This window comes from Takifugu flavidus, chromosome 14 (assembly GCF_003711565.1).
Source record: "Takifugu flavidus isolate HTHZ2018 chromosome 14, ASM371156v2, whole genome shotgun sequence".
In the NCBI taxonomy this organism is placed as follows: domain Eukaryota; kingdom Metazoa; phylum Chordata; class Actinopteri; order Tetraodontiformes; family Tetraodontidae; genus Takifugu; species Takifugu flavidus.
In genome coordinates, this window is record NC_079533.1 from 13,813,170 (window position 1) to 13,829,071 (window position 15,902).

Here is a 15,902-nt window from a genome sequence, read left to right on the forward strand (position 1 = left end):
TCTGCACTTACTCTAATAACTGCATCAGAGAGAGAATTCTACACTGGCTGTGGGAGAGAATTTAAATTCCTTAATCCAGTTTGCTAAAAACTGCAGTGAGTCATTTTCTGCCACCTGCCTGGTTCATAATAAAGGTGAGCTCATCTTTTATCCTGAAGGCCTCCTCTAGGCCGTAAAATATGCCCCACTTTATCATCAAAATGAAGCCATAATTTACAGTTCATTTTACAAAACTGAGCGTCCGCTCAGTCGAAATGTATTTACAGAATTAATAAAATAAAGTCCTGCTCAGTTTATATGGCACGGACATCAAATACATGTAATGAACATTGAATCACCTAAAGCGCCCCCTGGTGGCCAGTAGCCACAGAACGTCATAACATAATATGTGGGCGCTGCAAAGTGGCGGCGTAGACTTTAAACCCTCCGGTGGGGCAGCGCAAACTCTGGTCTAATCGAAAAATGTCTCATGCACAGATGCATGATAAGCTTCATAGAACTATCACACACACACACACACACACACACACACACACACACACACACACACACGTCCCAGAGCTCCGTTAACACTGACTGTCCATCATGTCCCCGAGGAAGACTGCAGACAGCCTCCTCTCCTGTGGGGGCAGCAAAGAGGGTGTTGGGGACACAGTGTCACTTCCAATCACCCGGCTCTGGCCGCCCGTAGGTCCGCTGAGGTGTCTGAGGTAGCACAAGGGCCTGAGAACCAAGGCCCCGGCTTCTGCTCTGGCCCATTCTGGCTTCAATTAGCCGCTGATAAAGTGAAACTGCTAACGAGCTAATGTCCGCTGTGTACTTACAGACCTCTGTTCACGGTGGATGCCGACACCGTGACGGTAGATCAGTAGCATCTGCTGCTGACAGAGACATTTCCTCTGGGCCAGGAACCCAGGAGGTAAATCCAGATCAATCTGACATCCATGATGTTAATGCTGCACCTGCCGAGTGCAAGGGGGCAATAACTCATGCACCCTGCCTCTGCCACACATTAATTTCTTTAAAAAAAATGAAGTGGCCCAAACACTTTCAGATGCCTTTTCAGGGTTTTGCTTGTTGCCAGGCAACAGCTTTATTTATTTGATGAGGAGAAGCGATTCCTAATTCCAAATCAGTCAAGACAAAAACACCTGGAATATTTAATAAGATGCTGAGGAACATTTGATTAGTGAATTTTAATGTAATAAAGCCATCATTAGCCATTAGAATCACTAAAGCTTTGATGTGGAATTTTCCAGTCTTTGATGTCAGTAAGACTTTTCTACTGATTTCTTCTGTGTGGGGAAACTGGTTATACTGGGACAGAGGATAAATGGACTGGTTATACTGGGACAGAGGATAAATGCACTTGTTACACTGGGACAGAGGATAAATGAACTGGTTATACTGGGACAGAGAGAATAAATGGTGGATCTATCCTGGGACACAAAGATGGACTGGAACAAGGTATGAAATGGACCGTTTATATTGGGACATACATACATACATGGACCGATTATCCTGGGATGGAAAGGATAAATGGACTGGTTATACTGGGACAGAGGATAAATGCACTGGTTATACTGGGACAGAGGATAAATGCACTTGTTATACTGGGACAGAGGATAAATGGACTGGTTATACTGGGACAGAGGATAAATGGACTGGTTATACTGGGACAGACACAATAACAGTGCTGAATTTGGGCTGTGTGGTTTTTCTGTAAACACATTTATGCCATCAGTTAAGTTTAAATGTTTAAACGGTCCTGAAACAGCAGTTCAGCTAAAATTGATTTTTCTCGGAGGAAAAGTAAATGCAGAACTATTTGTCTATAGGTTTGCTGCTGGAGGGCTTCAGGAGGCGTCTGCTGGTCGGTGGTCAGGCCGTCCGCATCGCCTCCATCCTGAGCGTGAATACTGGGTGATTGTTAATGGTTTGTTAGTGGGTGGGTGGGGAGCTGATGGAGTAATTAACTGTATTCAATACGGAACTCCGAGTACCACGAACTTCCGTCTTAAACTTTGTTTGGTTATGTTTTTCTCCTCTGTGAGATAATTAAAGAAGAAAATAAGGCAACGTGATTATTATTATTTTGACCTGCTCCCACCTGTTAAACCATCCTAAACTGAGAACAAATCCGCCGCCACATTAAAACCATCAGAAGGGAATCAGAATCAAAAGTTCCTTCAGAATCTCAGAGCGCGATTAATCGAAAAGGGAAAACAACCGGCTGAAGAAGCCAGATACTTCCGATCAAAAATGTCGTCTTTTCTTCATAATCTGGGCAGAATTATGCAGCGATGCCTCAGACTGGATGTTTGTCCCGACACAGTTCGAACCTGCTCGGCGTGAAGGTTCCACGTGCTGCGACCATAATGACGAGTGATGAAATGCGGACTGAAACGGCGCCCGCTACAGCCCCCCTCCTCCACAGCAGGGTGCAGAGCCCACAGGGGGGGTGCAGAGGGGGGCATAACAAATCTGTCCCAGTTTGCTGGGAGGTTATTGAGGAACCTGCGCTCAAAAATCTTTTAATGCAAATTGGACTACCACCACAGCCGGAGGCTCCGGTGAGCCCGCTCCTCCCTGGGGGAGACAAAGGAGGGCTTCACACATGACGGCCTGGGGGTGGAGATGCTGTTCGGCCGGACGGCATCCGCAGGGGTTAAACAGCAGATAACCCTGACGAGAAAATATAATTCACAGTTGATAGACGTCACCGCTGTTGTGAAGGAGATACCACCCCCCCAACCCCCCCCACCCCCCCCGATACCAGCACCAGGGTACAAAGGCCCCCTGTGGCCTCGCTTTACGCAACAAAAGAAATGAGTTGCTAGCGCTCCTACCGAAGCAGCGTCATTATCATGACAACCAACCGGTCAAGCTCTGAAGTGCGGCCGCAGCAACAAATCGAGTGGACCTTCGTCAGAGTGGACGCACGAGCTTCCTCGGGCCCCGTCAGACACCCAGTTCACACCCCGTAGATACGGATCGTCACCCACGACAACAGGAAGTTGAAAAACACTCAGCAAGGCCACAGAACACATGTAACGATGGGCTTTCAGACCCGCTGCCCTTTGGTGCAGACGTGGGATCCAATAACAGTCCAGTCATCATCAGTGTTCCCAGAACAACGATGAGTACTTGCTGGACCTACAGACGTCACGAAGCTGTGGCGATCGCTGTTACACCCAGAGGACAACGCAGGGACACGACGCCAACGATTCGCTGGTAAAGGTCGAAGGACGAGCAGCTCCTCGCAAATGTTGCCAAATAATAAACGCCAACGGGGCTGAAAAATGCGCTCACAGACGCTGGTGGCTGGAAACCTGCAGTGACAACACGGTATGGAGGAGGAAGAGGGATGGTTCCAGAGGGTTCTGCTGCGTCTGAGGAGGAGGAGAACCATGACAACCTCGCTGCAGGTGCTGCAGCTGGTTCACAGCCACAGGTTAATGAAGACATCACAGCTTTGACGAGTCTGCCGGGGATTATTTGTATTATTACATGATAATTAATTATATTTGAAGGTGCAGACAGACTCTGCTGGCAGGAAGCTCACTGTTGCTCCGACTGTTGCTCCGACTGTTGCTCCGACTGTCGCTCCGACTGTTGCTCCGACTGTTGCTCCGACTGTTGGAGACACTGTGCTGCTCTGCAACACTCGGAGGTGGTGGAAATTACACCGTTCTCTTTTGGTCTGACGAGTCTTTGTCTTTTAATTCCCACTAATTACACAGCTGAAGCGACTGTTGTTACACAATAACCAGGTTCTTATCCTCACACCGATTATGGGATATTGCAATATAAATAACAGTCATTATACTGCTAACCACATTTTCCAATGGCTTTAATCTTCAGTAATAATACCATGAAAATAATTTATTGGGTACTTTTTCATTGTTAATGAATCTTTTCCACACATCGCTGGGAATTTCTGAACCTCCCCAGAACTTTTAAGAAGCTTTAGTTCCTGCTGGATCAGAAAAGGACTCCGTGTAAGGTTCCAGGGAAAATGCAACCAAAGTTAATTTAAAAAAAAAAAAAAAAACGAAAACAAAAGAAATCTACGTGGGGGCATAAATGGCTCGGTCCATCAATCCTTCACATGATCGCCAACGTGAGGGCCCGTTGCCATGGCGCAGGTCCGGCAGTGCGGCGCTCAGCACTGGAGCGCTATTTAACCGTGGCTGCGACTCAGAGAAAGGGAGACCTGGCCTATCTCCTCGCTGCAGGTCAGCCCAGCAGGGAACCGTCGTCCACTGACTGGTGGAGGTCCAGAACCGCCTCGGCCTGCCAAGGGTAGCCTGACGGCTGTGAGATTGCGGGCCGCTGCCGCACGTTTCCATTAAACCTTCACTGTAAAGGAAGACGGGGCGCCGACCAGCAACGCAGCTCAATATCGACCTCCATCAGACGGACTCTTTCAGTTCTTCAAAAGGAAATGCACAACAAGCTTTTTGGCCTGTGTGAGCCCAGCCTTCCTGGAACGTCATGACAGGCCAGCAGCGGACAGGGGGGGCGCTCTCAGCCGCTGGAATGCACCACATCTGACATTACAGCGACAAATGAGACAACTTGTGCCAGCGGGGCAGCAAGGCTCAATAAAAAAGTACAATCTGCACTTTTGTCAGTAGATTAGCTTCCTGGTTGGGTGAATGTGCCTGACGCCGTCAGAGTCGTTGTCAGGTCTGAGCGGTGTTGCGCTCGACGTGTCACCCGTTACTCATTACAGCGTTGCTCCCGCGGCGCTGTGGGAAAAGACAGAAATGCTGCCAGCGTGCATTTATATTAGCCTGCAAGGATCCAGCTCAGCCCCACTGACGCAGCATTCCTCAAAGTCAAGGCTCCTTGTTGGCAGGATGGCAGGTCCTGCAGGGCCTACGGGGGGAACTATAACTCTCCTCCTATTGTCTGGGGGTGATCAGCTGCATTACTGTTCTGCTAAGACTCTTCCTTCAAAACATCAAGTCTTAATTCAAGGATGCTCAAGTTTCTTACTTCTGAGAATTGATTGTGTTAGCAGGATGCTAAAAATAACAGAAAAGCAAAGCAGACGTTGACATTTTAACACGTTTACAGTGCTTTTTTTGACAGCTGTAACAGGTTGACAGGTAAGACGCAACAGCTTCATCTCTCATCTGGCCTCTGCAGCGTTTCTTCACAAACAACAACAGGCCGACTGGAGCCCCAGCCCTCCCACTCAGTCCTACGCTGGCTTCCAACCATTTAGTGTTTACACTGAAAAAAAAAAGCCTGCGTGTGGCTTCATGAAACGTCCTTCAATGCTTAAGAAAACAAACGCTGAATGTGCGCTGAGATCTGGCGCGTTTTCCCCGACTGAAGACATTTGAGTCGGATAAAAGGACCTCTCAGGACTGAAGGATTGAACGCTCGGCTTTGCAAATAAGGCTGCGGCTGCAGGCGCAGGGCGCATCATTAAAAGCAAAAGTTAGCTGCGGTGGGGTGAGGCGAAGTCTCCGTGTCGCCGCCTGCTTTGAAACCGCAGCCTGTTGGGCAGCACTATCCTTCACGCTGGTTAGAGCCCAGTCTATTACTGCAGATCGCCGCAGCAAATCTCTCGACAGGACCAGTAAAAAAAAAGAAAAAAAGCAAAGAAGAGCAGAGACAGTAATAAACCCTCGCCAATTTCTGTGTGTGACAACATGAAAAGCTAGGTGGGGGGGGGGGGGGCAGGTAAATGGTGGCCGCCTGCGGTGGAAAATATGGCTTATCTTCCTCTCCTTCTATAAACCCCTAGAGGTTTTAGAGATAAGCCCCAGAGACTGGGAGCTGGAGGAGGACTACAAATAAAAGATCTAATGGGGGAGGAACAGAACCGAAATGTGATGCTGACCACGGCACCTGATAACCCCCCTCGGGCAGATGCCTCACATTAGTGTGCCTCAATAGCAGAACACACTATAGGATCTAAAGGCCGCAGAGATGATGTCACTCTCCTCTTTGAATTTTCCAGCCATCTGAGGTGTAAAAGAGCGACTCTTTGTACTCAGGAAGCGATGATTTTTATTTATTTTTTTGTTTTGAGTCATAAATTTCTCAATATCCCCATCTTTCTGACTATTTAATACCGTGTAAACACGCCTCACGGGCTCAACACAATGAATTATAGATGGCAGAGAGGAGCAGAAAGTAAAACAGCCCTTCAATCAGCATTCCTGCAGAGACGTTACAATATTTCACCATTTGAGTGACGGCTGGACCAAACAGGCTCACATAAACCTGTCCAGACCAGAACAAAGACACACGTTTGGGCCCAACGCAGACGCAGCTGGTGAGGAAGATTTGCCGTCGCGTTCTGACCAGAAAGGAGGGAAAATAAATCATTTAAAGTCGGGCCGGCGCGGTTGAGCCTAAACCAACATGTGCTTGATTTACCTGCGAGCGTGGAGATGTGCTAATATCCCTGTTCAAACTGGGAAACGGGTGAAAATCCTGCCGCTTGTCCGTCAGCTAAATGGATGTTTGCGTCGATGGACCTGGAAGCGCTTTGACAACAAAAAGGTATTAATGGAAATCAAACGCACAGGGTGCACAGACGCTAAAAGGCTAGCTTTATCCGCTGCGGGGCGTTTATGGTGATGTGAAAATCCCTGACACCATCGTTGGACGACGTCAGGCGTGATATTTCTAATGAAAACATGGCTTCTGCGCAAGATGACAAGTCGCCACAAAGGCCTGACTCAATTAACGCTGCAGGAGAAGAAGAAAAAGTCTTTGAGTATTTCGGAGAGAATTTTTCTGTTATTTGGATCCTTCGGAAGCGCCTGGATCCACGTTCACGCTTAAAAAACTGTTTGGTGCCTCTGAATAATAAGCGTCTAAACAACATTTGTTAGTCTAATGAGCTCGGCGCCGGCTCCGGCTGGAAAAGGTTCATGACTAAGAGCTGAATTATAAGCCAGCATTGATGGTAACACTGCACAAATTTGCGTGGCTTAATGAGAATGTGACGCGTCTTCTAAACAAACAGAGATTCTCCCGGCTGTTAGCAGAAGTGCGCATTAGCAGGCTGCAGAGAGAGAGGAGGAACATACAGACGCCTAATGAGTTTACAGCTCCGTGTTTGACTCAGATGAACTTTGTGGCTTTGAGCCCAGTTTGATAGAATGTCGGACTTAATTGGCTGCGCTCAGGTCACCCGTCCGTCTGAACAAAACCCCGGCTGAATCTGGAATAAAGCTACGTGCAGCTTCCTTCTCCCAAAACCCACCTGAACACGGAACAGCCAATTTCATCTAAATCTTGGCGCGTGGGTCCGTTCCTGCTGCCAACAAGGGCAGACGCACAAATACTCAAGTTCAACGGCAGCGAATCCTTTGAACGCTGAATCAAAACACCCCCCTCTTGAATGAAAAGGGGCTTCTGTCTCGACAAAGAGGCTGCCGTTATCTCTTGAATCTATTTTTCTATTCTGAAAGGGGGAGAACTTATTTCTTGTGAGACCAAGATGTTGTAAACAGACCGGCGTGGGACGAGGTAACGCTAAGAGACCGCCTCGCCGGGCGCATCGCACCGTGAGACCAACACCAGGTGACCCTACGGGGGAAAGGGGGGGGGGTGAAACTGGCCCGTCTGCAGCCCCGGAGGGAGTCCACCAAAATACCTGTACAGTGGGACCTCTACTTATGAACGTCTCTACATGCAAAATTTTCAGGTTACGAAGCGTCTCAACGGGAAAATATTTCCTCTTGTTATGAAGGAAATTTCAGGATACGAAGGTCAAAAATACGCTACCGCTGCTACTCGCAGCTCGCGGAGTTTAGCGAACGCAAACTTGCTTGTAGCTGCTCTGCCATTGGCTATCGCCTAGCATCTTCCTGTCATCCCATTGGCTAGGAGGGACATCAATCTGTACAAGTTTGTGTGTATCCCAGCGTCTTCTTTGTTTAACTTTTATTTATTGTGGGTGTTCAAATGTTTATCCGTTAGATGGCGGTGTTGCCACAAGTGTTAACGTTCGTTGCTAGTAATGACAGCTAATGTAAGATTAGCCTGTAATAAAGTTCATTTTGTTCCTGGAGAAGCCTTGCACTGAATTCCTACATTTATTGTGCGTTAATCTAATTGTAACATGTATTTGCTACATGTTTTGATGCATTTTTTATGATTTATAAAAAAAATTATGTCCGAATTTTGGGGGCTTGGAACGGATTACGGCATTTACATGGAAAATGCGTCTCTACTTACGGAATTTTCAGGTTACGAAACAACTTCTGGAACGAATTAAATTCGTAAGTAGAGGTCCCGCTGTATTTGAAAACAGAATTCTTGTCCTCTCGAGCACTGACATCGATAACCATGACAACTGAGCGGTAAATAATTTTGCTAAACATCATGCTGTAAAAAAATGATTTTTCCAAAGCGATGACATGTCTTCTGGGTTTATATTTAATTTAAACTTGACAGCTTCATGTTGTTTTTTAAAAATTAAAACTCGTTTGTTCTGGACTCCAGCTGAGGGAATGTGGAAATTTTAAGGAAGAAGGAGAGGAGGAAGTGAGTGGAGGCACCTTTAAAGGTCAGGCCTTCACACTGGAGGTGACGCTTCCAGAATCAAGTGATCTGGGTGTGCACCTGCACGTCTGTCGCGTCACAAAGTGATGCCTCCATCAGGGCGCTGGAGAACAGATGAGGTTGACGAGGCCACGAGGAAGAGCTGTCAGGAAGCAGCGAAGGCCCGACTTGGGAAAACTCCTCCGTATCCTGTTAAAGGACCATCTGCCGGGGTCGGAACCACTGGATCCCGGCGGATCCTCCTGAAGCCTTCACTTGGAGCCGGAGCGCTTGAATACTGCATGTTGGAAGACTGCGCCATTTGTACAGTGAAGCCATGAGAAGCTTTGCCGATTACTTGGGCGACAATGTGGATTTAAACTGGCAGCTGGCTCGAATCTGACGGAGTGGAACCACGCACGAAGATCTGATACCTCAACGGCTTCATATTAAAAATGTGGAAAATCTCAACACTCTACACATCAGGTTCCTCCTGTTGGACACAGGAAGTAGTTCATTAGAACCTGGAGGGCATAAAGGTCCATGTGAGGCCACAGCACGGTGCTGTTATATACATTTCTTTAATTTAATTAGCCAAAAACACAAACAAAGTTCATTTTGAGGTGTCAACAAGTAGTTTCTCAAGTGGTGGATTAAGGTAAGGAAAAACTCATCAGCTATTAAACCTCCAGGTTAAAATTACCCACAGAACCACTGGCCAACGTTTTAATTTGAAGCAAAACAAGATTTCTGGTCCAAAATGCCTTTGGGACTGTTGTTTGGTTCTGTTTTCATATGCTGTTGTTTTTTTCCTGGTTGCCGTAAGAACGTCTGCCTCCAGGCTCCTGTATGTTGTTGTAATTGGAAAACCGACGTAGCTCTAGTGGGATTATGGTCCAGATTTAATTCTGTGAATCCGAAAATTGTCTCTGCTCAGGGGTTCAACGGTCCAAACCTGATTGGCTGAATTCGTTCGGAGAATTAAAACAAAAGTCTAACAGTGTAACAAACTGCGGAGGGTCTGCAAATAGTCAACAGGTTCCTGTCCTGGTACCAGTGGGATTGAGTTTATTGAGCGGATACAACCTCTCGCAGGCTCCGTTCTGCTCCCGGCCCGGATCTGTGGTGGCAAAGGTGAGGAAAGCTACAGGAGGATGATTAAAGAGGAAGAGTTCCTCAATAACATTTGTGAAAATGCCAAAGAAACTCATCATGTCGGCCCAAATCACAGCGAGAATGTCAGCGGGGGACATTAAAGGCTGCGCCTCGTTATCGCCGCCACGGATATCAAATTTGTCACGCCACGTCCCCCTCCCGTCCCGCCGCCTGATGTGCAGCAGCGCAGGCAAGCAGAGGCCGCGAGGAAAACTAGGGCGCTTTTCCACAAGTGTTCCGGCCTCTGTCCACTCAGCCCTCCGTCATCCGCAATAACGAGTCAAAGATATTCAGCGCAGACGGCGGGAAAAGAGGAAAATTGGAGGCAAGGGGAGCGTCAAAGACGGCCTCCTGATTCATCTTTAAAGACGCTTCTGCATTACATCTTTAATCAGCCTCCTGAATGCGTAGGGACGACCCGACAGTCGGCTTCCCGAACCATCGAATCCACGTCCTGTTGAGTTGAGTCACTCGTGAGGCTCAGCCGAGCTCCCGGCGTCATCTCTCTCTTCTTTTTTTTTAACCTCTCCTGTTTTATCACTCCTTATTTCCATTCCTCCGAGGGCCTGACAGAGGCAGGCTGCAGGAGCCTTGCCGCGGCACGCAGATGCTAACATGGTCAGCTAAATGTTTCACGAGGCAGGGGAGATGACAAAGCCGTCCCCTTGTACTACAAAGCCCCGCCGCAGCTTTGACGCACCACATCCTGACTGACGGACTCCCACAGCTCTTCTCTCTGAGTTAATGAAACTGTTTTGTAGTCCAGATTTCAGACGGAGGCAAACAAAGAGAGGCAAGCTGGCAGCTCATGCATTTTAGAGGAAGGGGGGGGGGGCTTAATGTAAATGTTCTTCAAATTAAAATAAGGAAAGTGGAAATAAATGGTCAATGCCCAGGACTGAAGGCCGGGGGACAGATGTGGACACAGTCTAATTTATTTCCAACTCATCCGCTAGCGAAGGTTGGCTGTGCCTCACCTCTGGATCCATACATTAGCTGGAACAGAAGTCTCGCTAATGGATCTGTAGCGTATGTGTAGCTCTGTTTTAGGCTAATCTGGAGCATCAAAAGCCTTTCAGCATCACACGTAACCTCCAACAACTGTCGTATAATTTGGCCTTGATTAAAAACCACCCAACACCTCCGAGCTGAGATCAGGAAGACGTTCCGTCGTATTTACGGTGTGTTTCGTCATTGTTCCTCAGACATTCATCAGCATTTCTAACCTCCCCACCGCTTTTGCGCCTGTCAGCACAGAGAAACTTACTTTCCTCAAGCTTTGTCAAATGCAAATAATCATTTATTCGCTAACCCTTTATACTGTGTTGACAGCCGGGGGGCGACGGGGGACTGGAGAAGTGAGCCAAGCTTCATGCTTCCTCAGCTGCTGTTGGCGAGCGGGGTCAAAGTTATAATTCAACAGCGGTGGATATTATTTGATTTACTGTTCAGCAAACAATAGAGACACTTGAGAGGCTATTCTTCTACGAAATACTGAAAATAAAAGGATGGACGGTACATGTTGGCAGAGACTGGACAGAGAAGAATCGTGTGAATTTTAATATCCCTTAGCCTAGTGCAGACAGTTTGGTTCTGCTGTCTGGTGTTACGTTAAACACACATTTCCTCACAGCCTTCAAAGTTTAACCTTCATTTAGCCCCTAACCTTGGCACAAACAAGAAGATTCCTCTGTAGTCAATTCTCTGGGTTTCTGCTGTGGCGACATACCAGCTTCATGCAAGCCTGAACAGCTAGAGGTCAGTGTTTCACCCCTTCCCGAGGACCACGTGGCAGACTGGAGCTTAAATTCAGGCAGGATGAATACACAATAAACCATCCAAAGGTCTGTGTTTGCTTCCCCTCCGTAGATGATTGGGATGATAATAAAAAACATTCAGTGTCAGAAGCTGGAATTGTCTTTTTTCGCCACTGGCGCTAACAGTCACTCGAGCATAGCTGGTTAGCATGCTAATTCCGGTATAATAGTGTTATTCCTACTGATGCTACTTTCATTTTAAGAGGTTAGACTCAGTATTTCCTACAGGCACAACTGGAGCGATTCACGCAGTCCTGCCCTGAACATCTTCATGCTTAAATCGTCTCTTGAAAAGGTGAAGCACACAGCGGCGCCACTTTTTAACCCTGTCATCTTCCCTTTATCACACCTGGATTTAATTATCACAGCATGATCACGAGGTTCAGGGGGAAGCTAATGATAAGAAAAATGCCATTACATGCTTGTTTGGCTCGAAATGAACATAAATGACGCTGCAGAAAATCCAATATCCATGAAATGCAGCGAGGACCAGAGGGGAAATCACACCTTACATCTTCATCGTGCTATTAAAGCAACGGAGCACTTAACTTGGATCAAGCAAAGCCTATGTGTGTGGCAACTGTTTAATTAATAGGGGCTAATTTGCTATTCTGAGCCTCTATTCCTCATAAGCCAGCCCACTTTGGAATTCTGAAGGTGCACCCTTTCCACCGCAGCCTTTTCCTCGTGTCTGAAGAAATGGCTGCAAGCGTAATTCTAAATATGAGGTGGTGTTTTACAGCGGAGGTGTGTTAGCACAGGTCAGGCAGGCCGATACTCTAGCTATCACTAACTGCTCATGAGGGCTGACCACACGGAGGGCTGCAGTGTGAGCGCAGCTCCATCGACGCAGGGGTGGGGTGTGAATATGAAGGCATGAAGCGAGGACGCGGACAGACACCACTGAGCTCACTTACTTGAGGGTGAACTGTTCGATGGTGGAGTTGGGCATCAGGAAGAGGGAGATTTTCAGGGTCTCTCCGGGCTTCAGGGGCTTCTCCGGCAGCCTCAGAAACATGTTCTTGTCTAACTGTTTGTCTACCAGAAGCTGTTCCTGGCTGGCCTGGTACAGGCTGATGCTGCCGATGCGCAGCAGAGGGTGCTGCGACGGAGGTTCGCCCCTGGAGCCGCCGCCGCCGCCGCCCCCCCTGTGACCCGAGCCCTCGCTGCACTCCCCGTCCGTGTTGGGCCAGTGCAGCGTGTAGTAGAGCTCCGCCTGCAGGGTCTCGCTGGACAGCCCGTCCAAGAGACTGTCGCTGGAGCCTTTCCTGCGTCCTAGAGGGGCCACGTTGGTGTTGAACCAGGACGGTGGCAGCTCCAGCTGGGCCAAGCACTGCGCCAGGTTGCCTTTCATGCGGCAGGAGGTTTTGATTTCCCGGACATCCCGGAAGGCATGCAGGCGGACGCACGGCAGCTTATCCTGGGCCTTGAAGTCGTCCCAGTCGCGGCCAGCGATGTAGAAAAACACCTGGACCGTGGGGTTGTTGGAGAAGACCCGGGCCTGGACGATGAAGGCCCGCACCTTCCAGTTGACTGTCAACTGGCCCGGAATATCCAGCGGACTGGTCGGCTGGAGCAAGTCCTTGGACAAGGCCTGGTCCCGGGCAAAGGGCCCAAAGCTGATGTTGACGGCGGGGACGTCTTTTGTTTGGAAAACCACAAAGCTCTCGGAGCGCTGCAGCGGGTGTCCTGTGCCGGGACCACTGCCACTCTTACCGCCGCCGCCAAATGTCTGTCCTGTGATCTGGGCCTCACGCAGAAAGAACGCCAGCTGTGCGTTGGACATTTTAAAGCTGGCGGGCAGGTACACGCTGGGTGGAGGAGGACTGGCCGTCATCGGCAAGGAACTGAGGAGGGAGTCCGAGCTGGTCGGGGAGACTTTACCCGCGAGAGCTGTGAAGAGAGGAGAGGGAAGAAAGTTCAACCTCAACAGTCCTGCTTAGAGTAAAGTGAGGAGACAGTCAGTAAACAAGTTAGACTTCAACGCTTCCCACACTTTTCAGGTGCCAGTCTGAATCTAAGTCAAGTCTGAGACCTTTTCTCATTCACGACATGAAACACGTCACATTTCTTTTGTTTATGCCTCCTGCTTTGACCTCTCAATGGCTGGCGGTTCAGCTAATAAGCTATAAGCCGTGAGTTGAGTCATAAATCAACCCATCACGGTGACACAGCGATTTCAGCCAATCACAGCAGCTTTTACACAAAGCAGTTTCACCCCTCGCGACGGTCTTTGCACCACAACACACACCTGCTGAAACACAAAGACCGAGACAAATCACTGCCACGGAGGCGGCTGCGTGCACGTGGGAGACGGAACGCCAATCCGGCTTCTGTTTAGGCCCCACACTGGTTTTCTGTAGGTGCATTCTTTCATTTCCATCCAACTTTTGTATTTAGGTTGAATGGTTTTAATCAGAAACTGTTTGAAAAATCTGAAGCTTCCTGGATTGGTTCCTTTTTCTGAAACTGGGGTAACTTATCACAACAACATTCCCAAGAAAAGCTTTCCCGTAATTTTCCTAACCCTTCATCAAACTCCAGGAAAGAGTGTTGTGAAGGGCCGGACAGTCCGGTGAAACGCGGCAACGCTCATTCAGACATGAAGGAATGCAGCCCGGAGTTGTGGAAGCAAACTGAAAACTTGCACATGTGCAGAATGATTCCATTGTTTTTGGAGCTTCAGGAGCGACACGTGCGAAAGACGACTCCTTCAAATCAAAGTGGGACACAATCGTCACCCAACAAACAGAATAAATGTGACATACTTAAGATCATCCAGAGCCCAACACAAAAACAAAGCTTTCTGTCCCCATGGTCCAAATTGGAGATTAAAAGTCCCATATTCCAAAAGGTTTGTTTTATCCTTGAAATTGCATCCTTTAGGTCTGAAAAAAGACAAAACAAACAAGAGGATCTTTGGAGAGAAAAGCTCTTCTAAACTCAGCAGGCGCTCTGCACAAGTTTCTCCCTCTTTTCAGGCACCTCTTCAGGAAAAACTCCCCCTCACAAGACGAAGAAACAACAGCAATAGCTCCGCTCGTCTGATCCCCCCCCAGGCTGGTTCAGGGTCCCGCTTACGGACTGATTCAGCCCCCACGCCGCAGCTCGTTCAATCCCAGACTGAGCTCGGCTCTGGGACTGAGCGGCGGGGCAGAGTCTCCTCCCGGCTGGTGGGCTGTCCAGGAACTACAGACAAAAGCCTCTGACGCCACCCCGCGCTTGCCACACCTAGTCTCCAGACCGTGATCACCGTTTGAGCTGCCGGTCAGATCTCAGAGGACACACACGCACACACACACACACACACACACACACACACACACGCAACTCTCAGAGAGGTGGGAGAGAAAAAACTCTCAGCCTGGGCTCATCCTCTCTCTGCAGACATGTTGAGGCAGAGTCACGCGCGCGTGTGAGTGTGTGTGTGTGTGTTTGGTGTGTCAGTGAGTGTGTGTTGCAGTGGGGAATGAATGTGTTGCTTGAATGCCTCCCGGCAGTGAGAGAGTAGGAGAGTACAGAGAGCGAGAGAGGGATTAGGTAAAGATTATTGATGAACTAGTCAAGCTCTCCTTCTCCTCCTTTTACCTCCTCCTTTCCCTCCCCCCCGTTTCTTCTGCGTCGCCCCCCCGAATGAGAAATCCATGAGAATGAGGAGATATACCGACTGGCAGGGCGGGGGAGGGGACGGTATCTGGACTGCCTCTCTGCTTCCTCACATGTGCCTGGAATTCCCAGAATAAAAGAGCGAGAATGTGGTGATGGTGGGGGGTCTCACTCTCTCTACTTCTGTGTGTGTGTGTGGTGTGTGTGTGTGTGTGGGCCCCATAAACTGAAGAGCAAACAGTGGGAGCAACAAAAGCTGTAGTCCCGGCAGGGGGGAAACATGCTGCACTTACAAATGAGCAGTTGTAGTTGGAAGAAGGTTGGTGGGACTGAATGAGGAAGATGTGCCACAGAGGCTTTGCAGGCTTCATCAGCCTCAAGCCTGGATGGGGAAACTGCAGCCGTGGTTAAGGAAAGGAACGACACGTCCACATGTATGATAACATTTGCTCTATGGAAATGGAAAACCAAATGAAGTGTAACCGATTACTCTCTGCCAGCATAGTCACTCTGCAAAGGTCTGCAAAACTGCAAAGGTCCTTTGAAATGTTTTGTTTCCAACTTTTATGGAATATTTAATCATTTTAACCATTTATGACACCCTTTTTGAAGACCATCTTCACCTCCTGATGGACTCAGAACCTCACATTTAAGGTTCTCCAAAGCCGAAAAACGGCTCGTCTCGGCCCCGCCCCTGCAGCGCTGCTGGGCGGAGCCTCGAGCTGCTGATATCTGCTGCTGCGGGTTCGAAGGCATTTGCTGCAAAACGTTCCATGATACCATATCAGGGGAAACATTCCTGGC

General features: G+C 48.6%; 1 protein-coding gene across 2 annotated transcripts in view; it reads right to left on the reverse strand.

Annotated features, from left to right (window-relative positions):
- Positions 1-15,902, reverse strand: part of tmem132e (transmembrane protein 132E) — a 188,506-nt gene that overhangs the window by 58,248 nt on the left and 114,356 nt on the right. The window contains exons 1-2 of one of the 2 annotated variants that reach the window (XM_057055222.1): positions 14,261-14,737; positions 12,410-13,385 (exon numbers count right to left, since the gene is read on the reverse strand). In XM_057055222.1, coding sequence (XP_056911202.1) covers positions 12,410-13,385; positions 14,261-14,336 — 1,052 coding nt within the window. In that variant the 5' untranslated portion in view covers positions 14,337-14,737. Of the gene's footprint in view, positions 1-12,409; positions 13,386-14,260; positions 14,738-15,902 lie in introns of those variants that run through there. The other variant, XM_057055223.1, reaches the window with a different exon arrangement.